This window comes from Zeus faber (assembly GCF_960531495.2).
Source record: "Zeus faber genome assembly, chromosome: 1".
NCBI lineage: Eukaryota > Metazoa > Chordata > Actinopteri > Zeiformes > Zeidae > Zeus > Zeus faber.
In genome coordinates this window covers 44,398,949-44,423,041 of record NC_137193.1, presented here as the reverse complement: position 1 = coordinate 44,423,041, position 24,093 = coordinate 44,398,949, and the positions used below count along the sequence as shown (strand labels likewise).

General features: G+C 42.2%; 2 protein-coding genes across 2 annotated transcripts in view; both read left to right on the top strand.

Annotated features, from left to right (window-relative positions):
* cep350 (centrosomal protein 350) overlaps positions 1-15,187 on the top strand; it is a gene marked incomplete at its 5' end in the record, with an annotated part of 44,001 nt that extends 28,814 nt beyond the window's left edge. The window contains 14 exons of the mRNA XM_079996606.1: positions 106-255; positions 410-573; positions 2,585-2,707; positions 4,683-4,933; positions 5,676-5,881; positions 6,423-6,588; positions 7,527-7,687; positions 7,890-8,026; positions 8,142-8,215; positions 8,305-10,151; positions 10,929-11,465; positions 11,547-11,693; positions 11,801-11,923; positions 12,297-15,187. Of these exons, the coding sequence (XP_079852732.1) occupies positions 106-255; positions 410-573; positions 2,585-2,707; positions 4,683-4,933; positions 5,676-5,881; positions 6,423-6,588; positions 7,527-7,687; positions 7,890-8,026; positions 8,142-8,215; positions 8,305-10,151; positions 10,929-11,465; positions 11,547-11,693; positions 11,801-11,923; positions 12,297-12,485 (4,275 nt within the window). The 3' untranslated portion in view covers positions 12,486-15,187. The remainder of the gene's footprint in view (positions 1-105; positions 256-409; positions 574-2,584; positions 2,708-4,682; positions 4,934-5,675; positions 5,882-6,422; positions 6,589-7,526; positions 7,688-7,889; positions 8,027-8,141; positions 8,216-8,304; positions 10,152-10,928; positions 11,466-11,546; positions 11,694-11,800; positions 11,924-12,296) is intronic.
* Positions 15,188-15,844: 657 nt separating this feature from the next.
* The window catches only part of qsox1 (quiescin Q6 sulfhydryl oxidase 1), a gene marked incomplete at its 5' end in the record, with an annotated part of 31,077 nt that continues 22,828 nt past the window's right edge, over positions 15,845-24,093 (top strand). Inside the window, 8 exons of the mRNA XM_079996595.1 lie at positions 15,845-16,157; positions 17,959-18,059; positions 19,253-19,301; positions 19,816-19,918; positions 20,159-20,249; positions 20,364-20,509; positions 22,556-22,690; positions 22,873-23,002. Coding sequence (XP_079852721.1) covers positions 15,845-16,157; positions 17,959-18,059; positions 19,253-19,301; positions 19,816-19,918; positions 20,159-20,249; positions 20,364-20,509; positions 22,556-22,690; positions 22,873-23,002 — 1,068 coding nt within the window. The remainder of the gene's footprint in view (positions 16,158-17,958; positions 18,060-19,252; positions 19,302-19,815; positions 19,919-20,158; positions 20,250-20,363; positions 20,510-22,555; positions 22,691-22,872; positions 23,003-24,093) is intronic.

Genomic DNA, 24,093 nt, shown 5'->3' with positions numbered 1-24,093 from the left:
ATTATGGATTATTTTTGGATCATCCCAATTTGTTGTTCGATACTTAATTGCCTCCCTGCTGATGATGGCGAAAATGTAATTTTTATCTCCTGTCTATGTGTCTAGGCTGAGATCCGGCGCCTTCAGGAGGCAAATAAAGCAGCCCGGAAGGAGAGGCTGCTGTTGCTGAAGCAACAGGAGGAGATTGAGAGGATGAGGAACTCCACGCTAAGGCTCAAGGAACGTCTCAAAAGTACCGGAGGCGATGCTCCACCTGTTAGTAGCATACCAGTCGCCTGTAACATTCAAACTATTATTATTTAAAAATTAATGTGGGGGGAAAAAAATGTTGACCACTTGTAACAACAAAGACTGTGATAACCCTTATGTATAATAGCTGTTCATAATTGGTTTTGTCTGTTTGGGCCAGGAGACTCCTGTGTCAGAGAACACAGTGTCTGAAGCACCTTCCCTGAACATGAGGCCGGGAGGCCGCGATGCACATAGCCCCTCTCCTCCCCTCTCTGTCTCTGGCAGTGAAACCAGCAGCATCATGCAGAAGCTCAAGAAGATGCGCTCTCAAATGGATGAGAAGTATGTTTGTTTGTTTTGTTTTTCTTTTACTTCTTTTAACCTTCCTGACATGCTGTCCTTATATTCATTACGTTTGGGATAAGATCACAAAGTACATTTGAATTACACTTTTTCAAATGAACATGTGTTCCTCTTCTGTGAATTTTGAGATGTGATATTAGAGGACTATTTGACTTCAGGTAATTTGCTCCCATGCCCCTGGGGATTTTTGTTCTGTTGTCTCTGAAACTATTTATGCTTTATTCTCAGCTTATACTTTTCTGGGAGCACAATAGCAAATTATTTGTAAAAAGCATTGATTTGCTCTCAACAGATCATCTCCATACTGGCAACCCAATTTCGGATCCAAAAATGAGTCCGTACATGGCAATTATTTGGCTAAGTTAAGCCATCTGTGAAAGTTAGCAAACTACACAAAGTGGGTGAAGCAAGTGTGTTGGTGTGGACAAGGTATAGGAGCATGCTCCATGTTCTTCCCCAGAACCAGAGAAGCATCCACACTGATCTGGGACTATTTAATTATATCTGACCTGGTCTCTGGTGTAATTCAATAAGAAATCTATGCAATAACTTTGTATTGTTTTGCATGCAGTGATTCCAGTAAGGTCAGTGAGAGAAGATGCTTAATCCTTGGTTTGTATGGGAGAAAAAGTGGTCCTAATTTATGGTCATTCCTTTCCTCCTATTGGGAAGTAATGCAGTTAAACATTTTCTTTGTTAACTAATGCACATAATCCTGAAATGTGGACTCCCTTTTAAATTTCTAGTCTGAGCAAACTGTGTGGTCAGGTGGTTGTAGAGCCTGCTGCGACTTGGCAAGCCTCTCAATTCTGCAGTTTTAATTTTCCCAATAAGGGTTTTGACTTTGCTAACAAACAGCTAATTGTTTTAGAAAATTAGGTTCTAAGCTTGGCTATCAATCACATTGTGGAACGTCCACTTTTAATTCTCTGTAACATTCAAACCATTACTACATTTAAATTGTTTGGCCAAGTTGAATAATCATGTTTCAATACCATTCATTTGATAAAATTGTTAACAAGAAAATATGCTCTTTAGACAATATTAACAATATTAAGAATCCACAGCGTTAATGTTGACTATGAGCTAACATCGTATTTATTTGGCTATCAGATTTATCACCTGTTATGCATAACTACCTTTTTTTTTAATATATTATGGGCTGTTGTGTTGCTTTCTTATCCTCTCTCCCTGCCTCTTCTTGCTTCTATCATTCATGATCAATTTCCCATTTTTTATCACTAGGAGGGTCATTGTATGCATTGCTTATCTAATGCCCATTTAACTGTGGATTTGTTGAACCAGAAACATTGGTTGAATAGAAAATTTATGTTATAGAGATGCAGAGAAATGTGGAAGTGGCACTCTTCAAAAAGAACAGTTTGACTGATTTACCATGATGGTATGCATCAAAGCTTTTGTTTTAGTTGTTCGAAGCTGAGCCCAAAAGGCAGCTTACAGCGGGTAACTGCAAATTAATGTGTCTGACGGGTGCAGTACATCTGTTCTTGCTGCATCTAACTAATGTAGGTGTACTGTTTCATCTTCACAGCAACTGGTAAATTTCTCTTTTTATAAATAAAATATAAAATTTAGCTCTCTGATGCCTGCAGACACCCCGCATAGTCACATTCCCTCTATTACATAGACACACACTTGTAAAACACTTTTATTGAGAGACTGGTAAAGCAAGTACCAAGGCCATGTGACAATTTGAGCATATTTTATCGCCTTTAGCTCATGTCTTCTCTCTCCCTCTCTCTGCTTGTCTTTTGTGTTTTATCCTGTCCCTCTTAAATGTGTCATCTTTTATATTCCAATCGTGTGTGTGTGTGTGTGTGTGTGTGTGTGTGTGTGTGTGTGTGTGTGTGTGTGTGTGTGTGTGTGTGTGTGTGTGTGTGTGTGTGTGTGTGTGTGTGTGTGTGTGTGTGTGTGTGTGTGTGTGTGTCCTTTTCTCCATCTCTTGTGTGTATGCATGTGTGTGATATAGACACTGCTCTCCTGTCCACTGCTTCCTTTCTGTGTTCACGGCCCACCACTGGGCCTCCCTCAGTCTCTGTCTCCCCAATCTCCACCCTAAATTCCAGCTCTTTATCTACAACCACTTGGTCAGGTACTGTATAGAGCTCTCCAACTCTACCCTTTACACCGCCCCTGCCTCACCCCCCTTGCCCCATGGAGCATGCTTATATTGAGCCACTGCCACTGGAAATTCAGGGTGGGAGGGTGGCTGGTGAGCGTGGTTGAATGTGGTTTGTTTAACTGTTTGCTTTTGCGGGTTCTTGGAGAGGTCTTGTAACATTTTTGTTTGTTTGGGGGATGGAATGGGGAATTTGTTTGAGTGAGTGAACGCTTGGGGAAATGCACCAAGGGATCGCTGCCTTTCTGAAGTGAATTGACCTGATTCAAAAACTTGATGTAATTCACTTTATAACTCTTTTTCCTACATTTTCATTTTTATTTTTTATTTTTTTTATCTTGTCACTGCATGCATCGTTAAGCATGTTTGCAGTAAATCATAATGGCTTTTACCAGGAAAATAAAGCATTGTTGTAACATTAGAACAATGAGCGCGGTAAAATCTCCTTTCCATAACATAAAATATTCTGGAATCTCAGATTGAATCCTGGGATTTCACCAGTTTCTGTGGTGTTACTGTTCATCTTCCGACTCCTGCCTTCCATTTCCCCCCTCTCTGTCCCATTTAAACTCCATTCAGAAGGAATAAATGAGTTCCAATGCATCTCTCTTCAATTTCCTTCGTATTGTGGCTTTTGGATGCTCTGTCCGGCGTAGTCATTGAGATAAAACGTTAAGCGATTTAACCACACTCTAACATAAAGTTAAAGACTCAGTATCTTTAGCAAATAATTGAACAAAGATAAAGCTGTGTACCTCTTTAATGAGCCCAGTATATCTTCACTAAACCTCCTTATTCGGTAACTGTTGCATGGGATTGAATAATATGTATAGATGGCCATTGGTTGTAATAGAATTTGGGAGAACACTTAAAGAGCTTCTCCGAGCCAGGCTTCTCAGTATCTGGTCTGTCGTCAGTATGAATTAGGTCAAGGAAAATACCTCTAGATTCGACTGAAACTAAATAACACCAAACTGAAAAGGCACTCACAACTGTGGAAAAAACACAGTGCAGAACTGCTACACTGGCTGGTTGCACATCATTTTTAAAAAGGCCCTGAACACATCACCTTAGAGTGTTAGAAGAAAGATATAGGTTAAATCTGTGCAGCTATAGCGTTTACATTTTCTTACCATTTGTTGTTAGTTTTGGTCAGTAATATAATGTCAATATAATCCACACCAAGCAGAAATCCAATGACATAAAACTAATGTCTGTATTTGGTTGAGTGCTTTCTAATAAACCTTGATGGTTCTAAGTTTGGCTGATGCTGTGTATCTAACTTAACACGAGATTTAACAAATGTTAAACCTAAAACGAATGCATGATTTTAACCGAGGCATTTAGACTGTTATTTCCTTATCTTCGTTTACTCTATTTATATATATATATATATATATATATATATATATATATATATATATATATATATATATATATATATATATATATATATATATATATATATATATATATATATATATATATATATATATATACACACACACACACACACACACATCTTGTGATACACTCTCATCTTTTGTCTCTTTAAACATTTCAGGCACTTTTGGTATGAATACAGTTCATCCCAAAAAAGCTTTGTGGAAAGCATGGAAGTGTGTATGTTGGTGGGTGGGGGGTTTTGACAGAGGATGTTGCTGAGTTTGCAGTGAAAATGGTTTGTCAAGGTGGTAGGGGTGTTCTTTTGCTTCTATAGTGTACCAATCACACTTTCTGATTTGATTCTTTCTCCTCTCCTTCCTGATTGCTGGTCTCCTTCCCCTGTCCTTCACCTCTACCTCCCCATTTCTATCTCCTCACTTTTGATTCTTTCTTCTGACCTCGCCCCTCCATACATCTACCTGAATCTTAATTCTGCCTTTCTCTTCATCAACCTGCTGTCCTCCTTCTTTGGCACTATTTTCCTCACAATTCCCTCTCTCAGGTTCCTGACCAAGCGGGAGCAGCAGCTGATGCAGAGGCGGCATCATGCGGAGGAGCTGCTTGAGTGGAAGCAGCGTCTGGATCAGGAGGAGGCTGAAGTCCGCAGGATGGAGAAGGAGGCCTTGGCCGTCTGGGACCCACAGGCGCCTCTGGACAGGGCCCGGGATGCGTCGGGGCATCGGCGGAAGGACACTGTCATCAGTCCTAGGCCTAATCACCAAAGCCCAGAACACAGGACTGACAGCAAGAGAGGTAATCTGAGCTACATGTATAATGTACCAATATCTATCCAAGTACTGTAAATATTGGGAGGGACCTTCCAGTTCAATGTTACATTGATATCTTTTATGGAGATCCTTTAAGTTTGTTATTTGAAATGTTAAAATTGTAGGACAGGTTTTCGACAAATTGACTATAAAATGCCTCTTCCTTGGTCGTCTTTCCATCTTTAACTGAAATGCTATATTGTACGGATTCAGTAGGAATTTCTGAATACAGTATCCTCAGTAATTTCCTTTGTTTGAATAGCTCTCGTAAGTTAAAAGTATTTTGTTACTGTACTTAAGTACGTTTTCTCTACTTGTAATATGCATATTCCATTTCAGAGATTTTCAACTTTTATTGTACTCTGTCACAGCAAATATCTATACTTTTTTACTCTGCTACATTTCTAACACAGTATATTTATATTTGTAAATTAATATATAATACACCACCTATACAATCTTTTGGTAAATTGAAATCAGGATATGCATGAGCACTACTCAGGCCACTGGATATGACAAGTACTTTTAATACTTTAAGTACATTTAAGAGCAAGTACTTCTATACTTTTACTTAAGTAGAAATGTCAATCTGGTACTTTTAGCCACCGTTTTCTCACAAGACAAAACTGAAAGTCATGCTGGCAATGACAAAATGGCCATAACAGAAAATGTTTGAGGTTTCTATTTTTATTTGCTTCCCCTACTTTGATGTACTTTGTGTTTTCTAGTGTCTTCATTGGGTGTGGGTGAGGGGGATTACTCTGCAACACCTGAATCAAGCATACACACTGAGAATTCAGAGAACCATGTTCCAGAGAGCCGAACCACAGCCCCACCTGCTTTGACCCCCGGGAGCCCCGGGGCCTCTGTGCCGAGTAGCCCTGTCCAATACAGCCAGGACTTCACCTCAGCCTCCCCATCTCCTAGAAAACCAGTAAGACTGGACACAGTAGTGAAATAATGTGCTTGTAATGGCATTGCTAGGTAAAAATAATGACCAGAATTGTGATATTCAATATTTCCAATTCAGTATTTCCTAAAGGCCCTTTTCCTGTGGAAATCTGTTAAAGCACAATGAGAGGTATTTCGAGTGTCTACGTTAATGAGCTATACAAATACAATACACTTGAAGTCTTTGCAGCTTGGAATGTCATCGCTAGACTAGAAACGAGTACTTGTTTGTTTTTGTTAAAGAAAAATGTGTATCATATACAGGCAATGTGGTAGACATTGGTTCTACTTGTTCTACTTATAACTTAGACTGTGGTATTTTTTAACGAGCCAAACCGAGTGAGTGATTAGCATCCAAATCTTTTAAACTGATCTCAGTACAGAGAAAATGGTTCACTGAAGAACGTAGTCACAATTGCCTGGGTCAATTTAAAAGATTATGATAGAAAAGGTGTTTAAAAAATAAATTAAAAAAGAAATAAACCAATACTTTCTCTCCCCCACCTCCCCTGTGGTTTTTCTAGTCTCCTCCAGCCAGAGTCATTCTCAACACCACCACCACCACCTCTCAGTCAGACAGCAGCAGCAGTAAAAACAAGATGCTCCTCCACTCTGACTCCCGGACCCCCGGCCATGCACAAACTCAGGCCCGCACCAAGCCCACAAACACCCCCACAGCCACGCAGACTGGTGAGTTCACACACAGCAAACATACAGCTTTTTTGAAATGGACGGTACATAATGGCTCATCATATTCGGTGGCAGGGCAAAAGCAAAAAGAAAGGGAGAGAGAGACGGGCATAATGCAGCTATATTGCTGGCAGAGTGTAGTCGAGCATAATGTGATGCTGCCAGGAATGCATTATGTGAGCACTTCCCGATACCTAACCTGCTTAACTGGAAGGAGAGGATGCTTTCCATTGCATTTTATTGCTACTTTATAAACAGGCAGCTTCAGAGGTTTGATGTTTGTGACTCTTAAAGGTGGCTTCTATTCATTTTTTTGGTGTTCCCATATTCCTTTTTTAATCAATGGTGAACTTCGACAGTGTTAATTGTTTAGCCTGTAACGTGGATTTTTCTGCTTGTGTGTCATTCATTGTATAAAAGTTGTGTGTATAAAAATTCGGTAATGGCAGTTTTTGAGATAGTGCAGACGGAGCTGGGCCTTGCCAAGCACTAAAGAAATGCGGTAGTGTTTGCTATTTTTTTCAGCGGTTTATTTTAGTCAGTGTTTCTTTCCTTTAGTCAAGGATAATTTCTCTTTTGAAACTTGAAACAATCTGATATACACTTCAGGGCTCTCTGGAGTAAGTTAGAAAAAACTGACATACAAAAACATGTAATTTACTTTTTTTCTACTACTGTTAACATTTATAATGTTAAATATTGTTAAGTCATGCAGAATAAAGCATGCGTGTGCATGGGGTGTGTTCCATAACAATGTTTTACTTTTTTATGCACAAAGATGGACTTTAGACAGCCTTTGTACATAAAATATACCCTAATCTGTAAAGAATTGGGTTTGGGTTTGAGTCGGCACTAAGTTGGATTATTTTTTAGCTAATCAGAGTTTTGGCCCTGAACTTGCATTCTGACTGTGATTTACCATCTAAACTTGCTTCCAGAACCCATGTCTGACCAGAGTGACATAGAGAGCCGTATCAAAGCCCTGAAAGAGGAGCTGAGGAAACGCAAGTCGATGGCCTACCAGCTGAAGAAGGAGCAAAAGAAGAGGCAAAAGGAGCGCCTGAAGGCACAGGAAGCAAGCCTGCTCAAGCAGCTGGAGGTAAGTGTGAGTGGTTTGAGTAGTCTGTTTTTTATTTCTTTGGCTGTTTGAAAACAAGAGGAGAACACAGATTTGTGGGTGTCCGTGTGGGCGGTATTCTTTGTATTTTAATAATTGCGTGTGGGTCCATAGCATGTTTGCACTTGTTGGTGTGAATTAAAATGTACTTAAATTGAACATGTTGTATCTTGTTTTATTTCAGTCCTATGATGATTTCATCCAGAAGACCAAGACAGAGTTGAACAAGGAGCCCGACTCCACACCTACCACTGAGCCCCAATTCAAACATCATACCTCAACCTCAAAGAAGCCCGAGGTCCAACCACCTCTTCCACACAGGTAATGTATGCAATTAAAAACATAATGTAGCTGGCTTTTAATCAACGGCATCATTTCAAGGTGAAATGTTTGAGGGTGCTCAATAACCTAGCATTCAAAACAAATTCCTACCCAGTTCTGAAACCAGCAACAGCCTCAAGATAGTATCCGAATCTAAGAAGAGTCATCCAGGTTCTCAATTAGAACATGGTGGGTTACAATTTTTGTTTAATTGCTATTTTTATTCTACTCACAATCACTTTTGACCATTAAAAGCATTTATCTTATTAATGCTTTAGCAGGTGAGCTTACTCCTCCCGGCCAGAGTAGATCTACCAGTCTGTCTGAAGAATTGCCTGATGACCCTCCAACAGTCACCCCGACCCCAGTCTATGGCAGCCCAGACCGTCCCACCTCAGATCTTGGAACGGCGCTATCCCCAGAAGGCCTTTCCAGGCCGTCCTCCAAGGAAGCGCAGTATCTAAGGGGTAAAGCTTGGCCACAAAAAGCTGAGCCGGAGGATGCGAGCGCTGTGTCTAGATCAGACATTCGAGAAGAGCTGGAAGTTAGCTGGGAGTCTGAGGATCCGGGTTCAGAATGTCTCTTCAAACTCGACCAGGAAAAACGACCCAGCTCCCAGCCAAAGCTCTCTGAATCCAACCATGTTCTGACATCCAAGAGCGAAGAATACGTACATTCTGGTAGCCCGGGGCATGGTGACGAAATTGGGGTGAGGGATTCATTCAAGGCAAGAGAGCCAGAAATGTCCTCAGGTGACGAGTTTGACATTCCTGATGCAGTTGGCTTCTCTCCAAAGAAACTGTCTCCAATAAAGGACAGTGCCATGCAAGCCTCTCCACCTTCAGCACATGGCTACCAGGATGACTTTGACTCGCCTGTAGAATCATCACCCAGAGTGACGGGACATAGCTCCAAGACTCCGTCAGGATCACCTTGTCCTGAGTTTGAAGGTTCAAGGGAGGGCTCCCATAGCAGGTTGACACTTCACCACAGCCAGGATGAGGAAGAAGAGGACATTGCTGAGGAACTGAGTGAACCCTCTGTTGTAACAGATGAGAGCCATCGCACTGGAAGACTGCTGGACCTTCATCACGGGGCAGGAGATTCCAAACACAAACCAGGGGATGAAATTAACTTCACCCGCTCACAAACCATCTCTCCTTCTCAGACGCCACCCTCTCCAAATCTGGATGAGATGCTGGGTTTCAAAATTGGAGACAGAGTCCTTGTGAGCAATGTTCAGCCCGGCACCCTGAGGTTCAAGGGTCCAACTAAGTTTGCCAATGGGTTCTGGGCCGGTGTCGAGCTGGATAAGTCAGAAGGGAGCAACAATGGCACCTATGATGGAGTCGTGTACTTTAGCTGCGAGGATTGTCACGGTATCTTTGCTCCCCCAGACAAGATCACACGCCTGCCGGATAAGTTTGACATCTACATGGACACCACAGAAGACGAGGACTCTTTCTTTGACGACATGTCCGATAAAGATGGGAATAAACGTGTGACCGAAGACAAGAAAATGCAACAAGGAGAGGGGATGAGTGAGAGAGGAGAAATGTTTCATGTTGAATACAGGCCAGGAGGTGAAGAGCCTTCTAATGAGACTCACCAATCAGCTCAACACCAAATTAACCAGACCTCTCTGAAGGAAAAATCCCACCTCAGCTCCTATGATGATGACTTGAAACCTGGCCACATAGTGCCTAATAACAAAAGCGGGGACATCATCCTGGAGTTTGAAGACACGCCAAACACTCTCCTGATTTTGGACTTGGACAAGATTGTCCCAGCCACAGAGAACCAAAAGGAGCATAATGCCTTTGTTGAAAATAATTACATCATTACATCTGAGGCCTCTGTGGCTGTCAAAGACATAGAGAGTACAGAGGGAAAATTGAAGGACAGAGAATCACTTGGCGCCTTTGCTGACAAGCTCCTGGATAACTTTGTCAGAGATGCTGTCAAACAGCTTGCTCAGATCAAGATGGTCAAAGAGCAGAAGATGCGAGCAGCGAACCAGGTGAACGAGGACCTAGTGTCTTCTGTTGAACAGAAAGATGGTCTGCCCTTTTTCCTGGATGCCGAAAAGGAGGAGTTGTCATCTCCAGAGCTGTGCAATCGACCGGTGAGTCCATGTTATGACTCCTTATGTCGTGGTTCCTTTAAGATGTTCCAGTGGGGTTCGCGACAACATGATTGATCGTTAAACTTCTCCATTAGCTAATTTACAAGTATAGTACGGTCGTCTCGTACATGCATGGAAGTTTAGACTAAATCATATAACCATTAAAATGTTCTCAAATCAGGGTCCCAGAGACTAAATCTTATCAAATGAAATCTATGGCCTAATGCACATCAAATTCAGGGTCCTCCATATCAAAACAGTTGAAAACGAATGCTCTAATGCATACATACAAGGTAAGAAAGGTGTTTTACATGTAAAAGAAAAACCTCTTTCACTTTTCTATATTTTCAATAATCATAAATGACTGAATAAAAATCCAGCACAATGTTTAATGCAGTAATAGCACTACACTATTATTGGTATAACATCACCTTTCAAGGGGAACACTTGCAGCTACACACTGACACACACTACACACCATGTTGAATTTCTTTTGTTGTTGGTTTAACCGATTGATCTGCGGTGGTCAGTATGTGCAAATCCAAAGTCTACACATCTCTTTATGTAAGCAGATTTTGTTGATCCGGCTGTCCTTTTCTGGTCAGTGCCAGGAAAAGAAAATGTTTTGAGTAAATCAAAGGCACAATATGTTCCATGTATAACGTAACAAAATGTATTGTTTTATTATATACATTACATTCTGAAAGGGACCATGTTTTTCATAGTTTGGTTGTAAAACCTACATGGTGTCTGCTTTTCTTTTCTTTTTTTCCTCAGGAGAGTCCAGTATTGGGGGCCAGTGGTCAAGAGGAGCTTGCCAAGCGTCTAGCGGAGCTGGAGCTAAGCCGCGAGCTCCTGGATGAGCTCGGAGACGAGCAGGACTGGTTTGATGAGGACTTTGGCCTCAGCTCTCGCCGAGAACAACAGAGACTCAAACAGAGAGAGGCAGAGGAGGAGGAGGAGAAGAGGTTTGGCGGAGGTGGGAGGTCGTTGTCTTCTGCATCAGTGGGCCAGGGAGCCCTGGCCTCACCAGGTGAGGATCAGCAGGCCAAGACCCCTCCCAGGCCTGAGCTACCTCTTCCCCTGCTGCCCAAATTACCTGAACAGCCGGCCATGGTGGTGCCCCACTCTGCCACAGAGGTGGAGAAGTTGGTCCACACTGCCACCCAGGAGATCTGGGAGAGATGTAAACTGGAAAAGGAGGGCACTCTGACCCTGGCAAAAGTCCCTGTGCCCAGGCCTTCCCAGGAATACCTGGGTCAAGATGCCAATGGACAGAGCCAGGAGGCCCAGTCCATCAGCAGCTACAGATGGGTAAAGAACATACATGGAGATACAGTTAATCACAGAAGATGCCTGATAAATATATAATACATATAATGTATTTCTTCATAGGGTGTTTATGATCTTACATGGGAGATCCTCCAGGAGATATACAGCGAGGACCCCAATATCCATCAGCCTCAGTGGGTCAAACCGCGACGAGTCAACTGCTCGTACTTCCACAGGGTCAAGGCACCTGGAGACATCACCAAAGTACAGGTAGAGTATTGTTAATTCATTCTCCACAACAATGTGGAGCAATGTTCTACCTCTTACACATGGATGCCACTATGTGAATTGTACTAACCATTTACAATGTTGACCAGGACTTCATCGCAGCAGAAGTACTGAAGCTCTATGGCCTGAAGAAGGACCAGAACCAGAAGACCGACTGGCAGAAGATGCTAAAATTTGGCAGGAAGAAACGGGACCGAGTCGATCACATTCTGGTAGGAGTAAAAGTCCATACACAGACACATATTTTGATTATTTATGATATGTTGTTTTTTCCCCTGCTGTCTTTTATGTTTAATTTAGCATCTTACAAGGAGGCTGTGCTGTACGTTCCAGTCAGTGATTATTAGGGCTGGGTATTGGGCAGGATCTCAATTAGATTTCAATACAAAGGGTGCGGATTTTGTTCAACATTGATCCAATCTGAGGTTGATGCGATGGCTCACAATACGATTCTACATCGATACATTAACATATATTGGAGTTTTGAGATCGATCAGAAATTGAAACAGTAGGATCAATTATTTTCAAGTGTGGAATTTCTCTTGATGCAGCCTGAGTACTAATTGATGTTGGTCTGTCTCTTAGGTCCAGGAGCTCCATGAAGAAGAATCTCAGTGGGTCAACTACGATGAAGATGAGCTTTTCGTAAAGATGCAGCTCGCAGACAGCATCTTGGACACACTTCTAAAGGATACTGCGGACGTTCTGACTCAAATCTATGACAAGAAGGCCAAAGAGACGGCCTCTCCTGAAAGCCTTATGCCAGGGATTTGAACATTTTACTTCTCGCTGTAGCTGGATCCCAGACTTTCCAACAAACCACTACCCGGTCTTCCAATAGATGATGTGCCAACAGCAATCTCCAGATGCCTTTCTTTTTCTGACAATTACCTCTCAGCTAAACTGAAATCTTTTTTCCTCTGCAAAGTGGTTATTGTTGGATTTGCTCAATTAACTCTGGTCGCATATGAATAGTGACCACGCGACCTGTCCCGCACACACACAAAACACCTCGTGATCGATCCAGCCTTCTTGAACCTGTTTATCTTCTTCTGTCCAGCCTCCTCTCCCAAGCACGCTCTCACAAAACATGGGGGCTTTTATATAAAATTGACATGACACTTATTAGCGTTTCTGATCTATCGATGCTGCTAAGTAGATTGTTCCATGGTGAATTATATATATATATATGTATGTATAATGATTACCACTGGAGCAAAATAATGTTATGTCTTTAAGGAGCCATCCATACATTGGTGGCAGAAAATAATTCAAAACCTGGTAGGTGTTTCAATGAGATCAGAATGTATGTTTTTCTTCCTGAGTTGTAATATTTATGTGGGAGTGCAGACATTTGTAAGTTATCTTGTTATTGAAAACAGAGATTATTTTAACATTAATGCAATTTTGAACGAGTGAAATTACTAGATCACAGGTGGAAATGTGAATGTGGACGTTGCAATAAATTCTATAGGAAGTTTAAAGATTTGTTCTTGAAACTAGAAAACATAACGGAAGGAATATTTATATTTAATATTTAAATCTCATCAAATTAGTATTTGTTTCCTGCAAACTCTTTGACTAGACTGTTTTGTTTGGTAGCGTGTTGTATTTCAGTCGGTTCTACTCAGTTGTTTCAAAATTGCATTACAAAACAAGACACATGCTAGTTTCAAATTGAGTCTTGTGACCTGGGCTTGTGTTTATCTTCAATGTCAACAAATGTCCGCTGTTTCTTTGGAGAAATTGGGAGCGTTTAACCACAAGAAGCCATCACACCTTGCCGTTGCCATAGGTCCTACCTGTTGCTGCAATGGTTTTGGGATTACAGGTACTTCAAAGCCGCTATAGGAATGTAGCGTGGTGGAGATTTTTGTGGTCTTAAATGCAGAAATCTGCATTTAAGACCACAAAAAAACACCAAATTGACCACCAAATTGTTTCGCCACATTGAATCAAAGTGCCTCTTTTAGATGTTTAGATCATGGCTTATCAAGTTAAACCTGCGGCAGCATCGCCATATAATAATAGACTAGATAATAGTTAATGTCTCCTAGTTTTGGACCTATTTCCTCTGAATGTCTCAACAGATATGTACTTCCATATTGTAAAAAAATTATGCTTTAAGGACTACTCTCACGTGGACTACTACTCCTTTAGTTTCTGCCTTGTGGATCCACCTCTTCCAAAGCATATTTTGGTTTGAGGATGTTTCACCCCACAATCCATTTGCCTTTGCTCAACTCACCCTTAGTAAATGTTTGCGTAGCTGATGGGTCCAAAAGCGGTGACTCCAAACGCCACCCTCGTTGTTTTTTTTTTTTTTAAATCAGCAGGGGTGCCTCTGTGTGTCGGCACAGCTGTTTGTGTTATTGATAAACTGTATCAGGAATGAGCTAAAGCTCTCCATTCCACACGTAAGCAATGTCTAAGGTCCGCAGAGCAGCCGTTGTCACATCAATGTGGCTCTTTGAGCAAACAGGACTGACAACGTCCAGTGGCTTTGTCACATGTTCACTACTTTGATTCAGAAGAAATACTGTGATGTTAATATAATTATTGTAGTGTGTGGAAACCTGTGTTTATATGTACTGTCTTTTGTTTGTTTTTAGCTCAAGTGACCTTAAAACTGTGGGAATGAAAGTCTTAACTTTCGTATGAAGTACTTCCCTCCCATTAGTGTACATTTTGCAAGCAACTAAAGTGTGTTAAAACTGTAAACTATATGATATGAAAACATGCGTGTCAATGTCCCTTTTGATACCGGTCTCCTCATGCTGTATTCCTCAATGTGTGGTCCATCGTCATATGTAACTTTAAAGGTGACATGATAGTAAAAATCTAGATTGCTTCATTGCAAAAAAAACTAAAACAATGGGATGTCCTCACAAGCTTATTTTTGGCCAGAGGAAGCTTTTTCCCCCATTCATAACTATGCAGTTTTATGGTTGTATACATTACTTTATATGTACAGAACAGTCAGCTTAGCCTTTCTTCTGTAGTTTGTGAATAAGATAAGTTAATTCAAATGACGCTTAGACTGTTGAATGTAGAGTGCTGTTGCTTTCTATTCACAGGCCCAATTTTCTAGATACCAGGAGCAATTTCACTTTAAACTTTGACAAGATTGTGTGATTTGATCCCCAGAATTAAGATTTTAAAAAAAATGGCCATGAATGACTTGATAATCAGATAACTCAGCCTGAGTATGAAATGCATTTTATATTTTGAAATGTCAATTAATATTTATAATGTGCTGTTGCTGTGTGCTAAGTGCACTTGATGAGTTGTACAAATATTTTACATTTGTAAATATATTACATCTTTCTGTCTTTCAAATCAGACTGACCATTCACTGTAACCTAAGTGATTGTTGTAAAATAAACACTGTTCAATTTGCAAATATGTACATAGTATATATTTGTTAACTAAATGAACTCTGAGATTGTAAATAAAGCTTTCTTTATTTCTTGATCTAGAAAGAGCTGATTTGTCTTTTTCTTATTCTCTTAAATATTTTATTTTATAATATACAAATACAATTGAACCGTACAGTAGCCTACTTATAGTTTAGTCAAAATAAAGGCAAAAGCTCTTTTTCGGCGACAACTAGTGCTTTGTTGTGGCTGGGGAAAATGCAGGTAACAGTGCACGGACATGGAGGATGTCAGTCATTGTCCTTCTCTTGGTACCAGCTTGAGTTTGAACGTTACGAATGGATGGGATCGACCTTTGCACATCAGGGACCGTCCATTTGTTACGAATTTGATTATCCTCAGACCCCATTTGATAAGATTTAGTCACTGTGACCCCAATCTGAGAAGATTTCTATTGTTAGAAATATTTGGTCCATACCTGTTTATTCTACATTTGGCGGGGGGGCCCCCTGGACCCCACGCTGATAACCACTGCTCCAGAGGAAGCTTATTTTAAAAAAAATAAACTCCAGCGCCGTTTCAAAATATATCAGTCTATTGATAGTCGCTAGGGGGAGCCTCAGAGTGTGGGCTGGAGTAAAGTGGCGGAGCAAAAAAAAAAAACAAGAAAAAAAAAACTTTGCCCGACTTCGTGAGATCCAGCGCCTGGAAGTTGGGGCGTGTTGTTCTGGCAGACTTGTCCGCAGCAGGTCGAATATGACGCGGCGTCGCAGCCGTGCCACGTCCCGGTGCGCGGTGGATCTGCGCCGCGTCCGCCGCGGAGACCCGTCGGTGTCCTCCTCGGTTTGCCTTTTGGGTGCTTGTTGCCTGGTGTTATTTTGCGCCTCCTCCGGCGCCGAAGCCGGGCTGTACACCGCCTCGGACCAGATCGCGGTGTTGACCCCGCGGAGCGTGGACGCGGTGCTGGTGAATTCCAGCGCCGCCGTGCTCGCTGAGTTCTACGCGTCCTGGTGCGGACACTGCGTCGCCTTCTCCCCGGTTTATAAAAGTCTGGCCAGGGATATTAAAGGTTGGTGCAAAGTTGAACCCTGCAGCCTCAGCAGAAGTACTGGTAGTTTGTTTTGAGTTTTGCACCATTTATTTATTATAGGAAAGTTTGATAAACTGGACTGAAAGAAGCTTTGATCCACTAAACTGTTATTATTGAATCACTTCATGTTCCATTTCCAGAGCACCCTGCATGTCTTCTGGCCTTCTTTTGTTAATATATATATATATATATATATATATATATATATATATATATATATATATATACATATATATATATATGTATATATATATTTTTTTTTTATACTGTGCTTTCAGACACCGATAACAATTTGCTCATTGTATTTGGGCTCTAGGTCAGGGGTTCCCAAAATGGGGCCCCCGGCCCCGCAAGGGGGTCCTCGAAGGAGTCGCGGGGGTCAACAGAATTATAAATGTCAATATATTATTTTCGAGTAAATAATTTGGGGAGTCCACAGCAAGGTAATTTTTTATCCATTATTTTGAATTATAGATGTATATATTCTTTTCCCCACAAAATAAAGTGACTCAACTTCACCAACGAGGGTGCATTTTTTTTCGTCGTTGTAAGATTTGCATTGGTTTAAGTCGTATTGTATCACAGTAGTTTATTAAAGTGTGTACAACATTTTGGGAAGTATTCAGCCAGAGCTCAGTCTGCCAAAGCCATAAACAAGTTTGGAAACCCCTGCTCTCGGTTTTCTCTGAGTGTTTATTGGGGCATATGATCTGATCTACAAGCTCATATTCTCTTCAGTGCACTTTCTCATCATGTCCGATATCATTACATTCAAATGTAACCTTCAGGGAATAAGTCTAAGTACAAAAAAATGCACCCGTCCCTACGGAAGCAACAGGGAAATTACAGAGAGACTTGGATTTTTAGATGATTTGAGTCGATTTTCCTGGATACAGTTTCCTGTTTTGGCTCAGGGCCTCATCCAGTCATGGGGTGTTTCAAGTCTGTTTTGCAGGGTTAGAGATAGGGGAGGCATTGAGCGAAAGAGAAAGTGATTTGACAGTGCCAAGTGATTTCTTGGCTTCGCATCAAATCTCCCCATGAAACACTTAATCAGCCCATGCCTTGTACAAGCTAATAAATGGAGGAAAATAACCCAAAAATATGAGGCATGAACAAACAAATGTTAATAATTGTCTGGTCTTGGTAGAGCCAGCACTACCAAATGAGGCCGTAGCAATAATGACTAATGTTGAAACCGCCCACATCCCTACCTGATGCACTAACCTTCATCAAATAAGTTGAGTGATTTTTGTTCTTTTTTTGGTAAATATAATAAATCTGAGGATGTTATTTGGATAAAATATCTCTAATTAAAGCCATCCCTGCAGGTTAAGCAGTATCTCTCAATTTTTTGCTGTCTTCTCTAATAAATTGCCGATTAGAAATCTTGTTTTGGTGGGAATTTTGCTCCTCGTTGAGCACTCCCCTCTGGACAATCAGGAAACTGTTCAGTTTCTATTTATTTTCCAGTGGGCAATTTGCTTGAAGAACTGTTGGAAAGTAAATTTGCTGACAGAAGCTACATCCAGAGAAATTACATTGCAAACATTCCTGTGCATTGACTGTGCAGGAAGTTTCCCCGATGACCTTTTTGCAGGAAAGACCTATGGAGCGAGTCTGTGCAGAGTTGCGTACACACTGGCACAGATGGCACCAGGACAATGGACAATGTGCTCTTCAATTCAATGCGAGTGGACAGTGCAGGGAACACAGTAGACAGATACATTTTGCGTGTGGGCTGGCTTCACTGTGTGTTTTGTTTTCCTTGGTTTTCCAGAGTGGAAGCCCGCTGTTGATTTGGCAGCAATCGACTGTGCCATCACAGAGAACAGAAAGATCTGCACAGACTACAGCATTAGGAGTTACCCAACCATCAAGGTAGATTGGCTGGGTGAATGTTTTCCTGGTGGTGTTCCCTTTCTGTCATCGTGACTTTTGGATGAGAGTTCCTTTAACTGAGATGTCTGCAAATTCTGGAATCCTCTTACATGTGGACAGCATAAGAGTATGTGCTCGGTTAAACATGTGTGGATGCTTATTTCCATTCTATTTAGCACTCACTGCACTGCATAAGGCGGCACGAGTTTGGAAAAAATCTAATATTAAAATATATTTTGACAAATGCCTTATTTTATAAATATTGTTAATTTGACAATATTTTGTGGATTGCCTATTGGTGCTCAGATATTTACACACAAGAAATATGTGAGAAACAATCATTAGTAATGTGGCTATTATGATCAAGCAGATATTAATGCTGATCAGAACAACAAAAGTAGTCACATTACTTCACTGTAATAAAATTATATTAAATTAATTAAATACAATATTAAACTAACTCCCAGTGATCCCAGAGATCTAGTCTCATATCATGATATCGATATTATAACAATATATTTGCGCAGTCCTAACACTGCATGTGGCACATAGAATCTGATTCTGTTTCTCATCACTGTCAGGCCATGTTTTCCTTACTTTTCCTTTGACAGTATGAAAAATGTCAAAAGTAGAACTATATATATCTTGTGAAAATAAATCAAAATCCATAGGGTCTACTATTCTGAATAGGTATTTGGTTCATCCAGGTTGAGTATTCATTTAAAAAAAAAAAAAGTGGTAAATGTAATATCTTTTGTCCTTTTTTGTTATAGCTGACACCCTTTTTACAAGTGTGGTTGTCTTGGAACGACAGTGGGAGTCATGTGTTGTTGTCCAGCCTGCGGATAAACATCCACTTTAAAACTTTACACCCGTATTTGTGCAGATGACAAGTCAACGTTAGTCTGTGGTTTAACCTCTCGTCACCTCTTCCTGCTCTATCACCGTCCCAGAGCCCAAGGAAAGAGCTCCTGCTGAGCCAGTTCACCAGGGAGCTCTCACATCTGTAACTGGTTTCGACCAGTAAGGGTTTAGTGGTCGAGGCCGGCACAGAGGGCGACTGTCTCCCCTCGTGTGCCTATTATTACACCGCTCACTTTCGTTTTTCTCCCGGGGTTTTGTGAGCTCCATCTAATCCGACCCCATCCACCCACTTTCCCTTCTCTTAACTTCTCTCCTTCTTCACTCCACAGTTCTTTCACGCCTATTCCAAGAGCGGCTCTATCGGCCAGCCCTTCCCAGGTAATACTGTTGCATGTCCACGCAGTTAAGCTGATAGAGAGAAGGGTTAACTGCAAATATTGTCTCATAACCACATGATAACCACAGCTGTGAAAGTCAGTATGCTTCCTCATCTCTAAAGTGAACACAGCGATCTCTCTTGTGTGGCAGTTCCTCCTCACTTCCTGTGCACACAGCTCTGTTGATACAGCTTCTTTGTCTGAAGTGCTCTCAAGCATGCCGTGTATTTACTCAGACAGAGGAGTTTCTATTATGAGGTGGCAGTATTAAAATGTAAAGCCAACCCACCTGACTTATATAGCATTCATTTTAACCACAGTTAAATTGCAGCGGACACATCAGTAGATTTCACAGAAAATGTCATTTGGTTAACAAGCCGAGGTTGTTTGATTCTCGATGACATCTCTAGCAGATGGATTCTCGCGTTGATCGTGTGTGTATATAGAGTGAGTAGTGAATTATCAGTCACTATAACTCTGGTATCAGTGTGGTCCTGCTGCCCTTTGACCCCCAGATTTCCCCCGGGAGGTGAGAGGTCTCCGCCAGATGATCATAGACCGGATGGAAACCCACCAGGAGCCCTGGCCTCCAGCCTGCCCCCCGCTGGAGCCCACAAGGTGATCCTCCCATGCAAGCTGATTTATTTCGGGGGAAAAAAAAAAGAACTGCCTTAAGGAGGAATTAAATATGTCTGTGAAATATCGGCACCGATATTTGATATTTACTCTCCCGAGATTTGTTACGAAGAGCCGGAACATCTTGAACCGATCTCGCCGTCAGGCTAAATAGTTTCTGTGTCGGAGCCTAAGCCGAACATATGTCTGGGATTCCAGCCTCACTGTCTGCTCTGTTTCCAGCCAAGCGGAGATCGACAGCTTCTTTGAGACCAACAGCGTGGAACACCTCGCCCTGATCTTCGAGCATCCCAAGTCCTACGTCGGCAGAGAGGTAAAGCTTATTTTCCCGGTCATGCTCAGGTCCATTTCCCATCCTTGGACGGAAGAAAATGACATCACCACATCCTACATTGCTCATCAATGAACCCTTGTGTGTAAATTCAAGGTGACCTTGGACCTGTTGCAGTACGAGAACGTTGCAGTGAGGAGAGTTCTGAGCACAGAGGAGAGTCTGGTGTCGCACCTCAGAGTGAGCGACTTCCCGTCCTGCTACCTCTACCGCCCTGGAGGAAACGTCACCAGACTCAAAGTGTGAGTTGCTGCGTGCACAGAATATGGTGCTGCCTGGCCCTGCTACCGCCAGGCTCACCTGCCCCCCGTCTCACAGTAAGAATTTCTCAAAGACGAATGTCCGCAGAAATTTCCTTAGAAAGGTTTTGACTTTGAATAAAGAGAGTGAAATGCATCGAAGGATAAAATAGAGTTTGTGCCCGTTTACGAGTCAGTGCATACGTCTTACTTTCACCACTATTTTCCCCTAGTTAGCTCAAGTTTTTAGATTTTTAATTTTATTTCTGTTTTCTATTTGAAGAGGTAGAAGCACCATTGCTTTAACAAATACAAAATGCAGCAAAATTAAGTAACATTGATGAAAATACATATATTTTGTCATCAGCACCAGGAGATCGTTTTAAGATAGGTTTCTCACATTTTCATTTTTTTTTAATTTTTTATTTTTTGGTTAGGGTTAATCTAAAAGGTGGAGACTAGTAAACTGGCTAAATCTTAATTTGACACCAGTACGTACTGGTGTCATCTTGAAGGAGAGATATCTAAACAGAGCAGTGAGAAAGAGGAACGCAAGTCAGGGAAGTCAGGATGGGGAAGATCTGAGGTGTTTCTTCAAGACGTACCCACCGCCGCCCAAAACCCTGCGACTGTAACGTTTCCTCTACGATTCCCATTCTGCGACGCGGCACAACTTTGCCCGCAACAGAAAACTGTTTATCTTGTGCTCATTATCTGAACCCTATTCATGAGAATACCTTTAAACATCTGGCCCCTTAATGGGATCAGAGCATCAAAATCACTCCCATTATTCACCATCATAAAGCCTCTGTGATCCAGCCCCACACTGCAAACTCATCTGCTGCTCCCGACGCTTTGTTCGCCGCATTTCAATAACTTGGCATGCAAGGGGAGCTCTTTTTAGTTGACAAATGCAAAAAGGAAATGATTTATTGCTGATTTATTTATTCATCCACCCACCACCCCCACCTACCAGCCCCCTTCATCTCCATCACTGTACAGGGGGGAGGTTTTTTAATTTCTTTCATGAAAACAATGGCATTGCTTTTCTGGCTTCACCTGCCAAACAAGCCCCAGCCGCACATGGCGACAGATGGCCCATCATCGCTGAATATCTGATTGATCCTGGGAGAGGTTGTGTGTGTGTGTGTGTGTGTGTGTGTGTGTGTGTGTGTGTGTGTGTGTGTGTGTGTGTGTGTGTGTGTGTGTGTGTGTGTGTGTGTGTGTGTGTGTGTGTGTGTGTGTGTGTGTGTGTGTGTGTGTGTGTGTGTGTGTGTGTGTGTGTGGCGTCTCACATCCGTCATGCATGTAATGGTTGCGTGTCCCAGGTGAATGCGCTCCCTCCCAGGCTGCCCTGGCGCGTGCCTCTGGGCCCCGGGGACCCCTCCCCAGGATGAATGGCTCTCCCCCCCACACATCTGTACACTCCCACTGGGTGTGCACACGTAATAGAGTCCCAGGCTGCTTGGAGAGCGTGGCTCCAGAGTATCCATCCTTCTTATTGCGGTGCTCTCTTATCCTTTTTTATGACTCTCTATCTTTTCTGTCCCTCTCTTTCTCTCTCTCTCTCTGGTGTGGGGGGGTGGGGGGGGGGGGGGTAAGATGAGAGATACAAAGCTGAGGCCGAAGAAGAGAGATGGGACAGTCATGAGTCATGTCTATTGTTCCATTGCAGAGGTTATCACCAGGCTAAATGATCACAGATCTCGATCTCGCTCCCCCAGGACACACTGGCACCATCTGCAACGTATTCAAATCAAGCGCTGGGCATTGTACAAGAGCGTGCGTGTGTGTGTGTCTGTGTGTCTGTGTGTGTGTGTGGGTGTGTGTGTGTGTGTCTCTGTAGTCGTTCTATTGAAGCCAGTGTAGACATGTGACATTCAACATGTAGCGTACTGCTTTGGTAGATGCTGTCATATTTAGTGGAACTCAAATCCCTTGGGCTCACCAGGGCACTGGGAACTGCACCCACTGGACAGTACAATTTCGCTTTCTCCCGATCAGTCATTGTATTTCTAGTATTTTTTTGTTTTGTTTTTTTCCCTTCAGTCAGATTGAGGCCCGTTCTTTCTACACCTACACCCTCCAGAGGTTGCCGGGGGTAGTGCGAGCAGGGAGGCCCAGGCTCGCCATGGTAGACAATTTAACTAACAACACAGAGGAACCATGGAGAAACTTTAACAGGTATAAAAGTATTTTCACATGGATCACACCTTATTGAAAGTTAAACTGTAACAACTTAATCTAATTGTGTGTGTGTGTGTGTGTGTGTGTGTGTGTGTGTGTGTGTGTGTGTGTGTGTGTGTGTGTGTGTGTGTGTGTGTGTGTGTGTGTGTGTGTGTGTGTGTGTGTGTGTGTGTGTTCAGGTCCAGAGTGTATATGGCAGATCTGGAGTCAACGCTACACTATTCCCTGCGTGTGGAGCTGTCTGCCCACCCTGTCATCCAAGGGGATGCACTCTTCGCACTGAAGCGCTACATATCCGTCCTCGCCAAGGTAAGAAGACTAATTTACTATAAGTGTTGGATCCGTGTTGGAAACTCGCTGAGGAATTCTGTGTGTTGAGTCAAACCGGACAGGATAAACAACATACTAGTGCAATAAGTGAGTTCTGTTCTGCAGCCGGCCTCTTATTGAATCAGTTAGTGTATCAGTCTATCAGAGAGGGCCGGAGATGATGTTGCAGTGACTCCAGGTCACCACTAGATGGGGAGTGAGACAGAGGAATAACAGGCAGTTCACTCACCAGTGGGTTGTACTGGTGCTTACAGTAGTTGGCCCCCCAAACGCATGGGATTGAGTCCCTTGTTTGTTGTTGTTGTTGTTTTTTTTTGTTTTTTTTAATTCTGTCAGCGGACCTAATTATCTTAACTGTGTTGACAAACATTGAGTTGTTTTTATACACACTCACTCACTCACTCACTCACTCACTCACTCACTCACTCACTCATATACACACACACACACACACACATGAAGGCATGCACATTATTGTGACGCAGAAGTCGACGCCATTGACCGTCCAAAACAAAAGGCTCCCAGGGGAGTCGGGTCGACGCGTGGCGACCACCACCCTCTCCACCCACAGGCTCAGCAGCTACACACCACCTGATTGCACGCTACCCTCACTGGAACAGCTTCAGTCTCTCCTCTTCTTCTCCTCCGCCCATTTCTCTTTCTCCTCTTTCCAAATATCTGTCTCTCAAGAGGCATTTTGTCGATGGTCTTGATTCATGCCGGTTCTCTGTGGTTCAGACACTTTCCCACTTAACGTCCACGGTCTACATAGAATCCTGCAGCTCCTCTGACCCTCCGAGGTCCAAATCCAGCCTCCACACTTGTACTTGTGTTTTCTGATGTGATATCAATTTCCATGATATAAGACTAGAAGTAGCCTAGTGGGAATCATGGAATCATGATATAGTTGATTGTAAATATTGTTTTTTTTCTGGTCTTAAAAAACCCGGTCAGCGTCAAATTGAGTTTTAGGCCATTAACTAGTCCATATTGAACATATATCCTCTAGCACATATTTTACGTTACGTCCTAATGATGGCTCACTTCTTTATTTTTTAGTGTCCCTATCT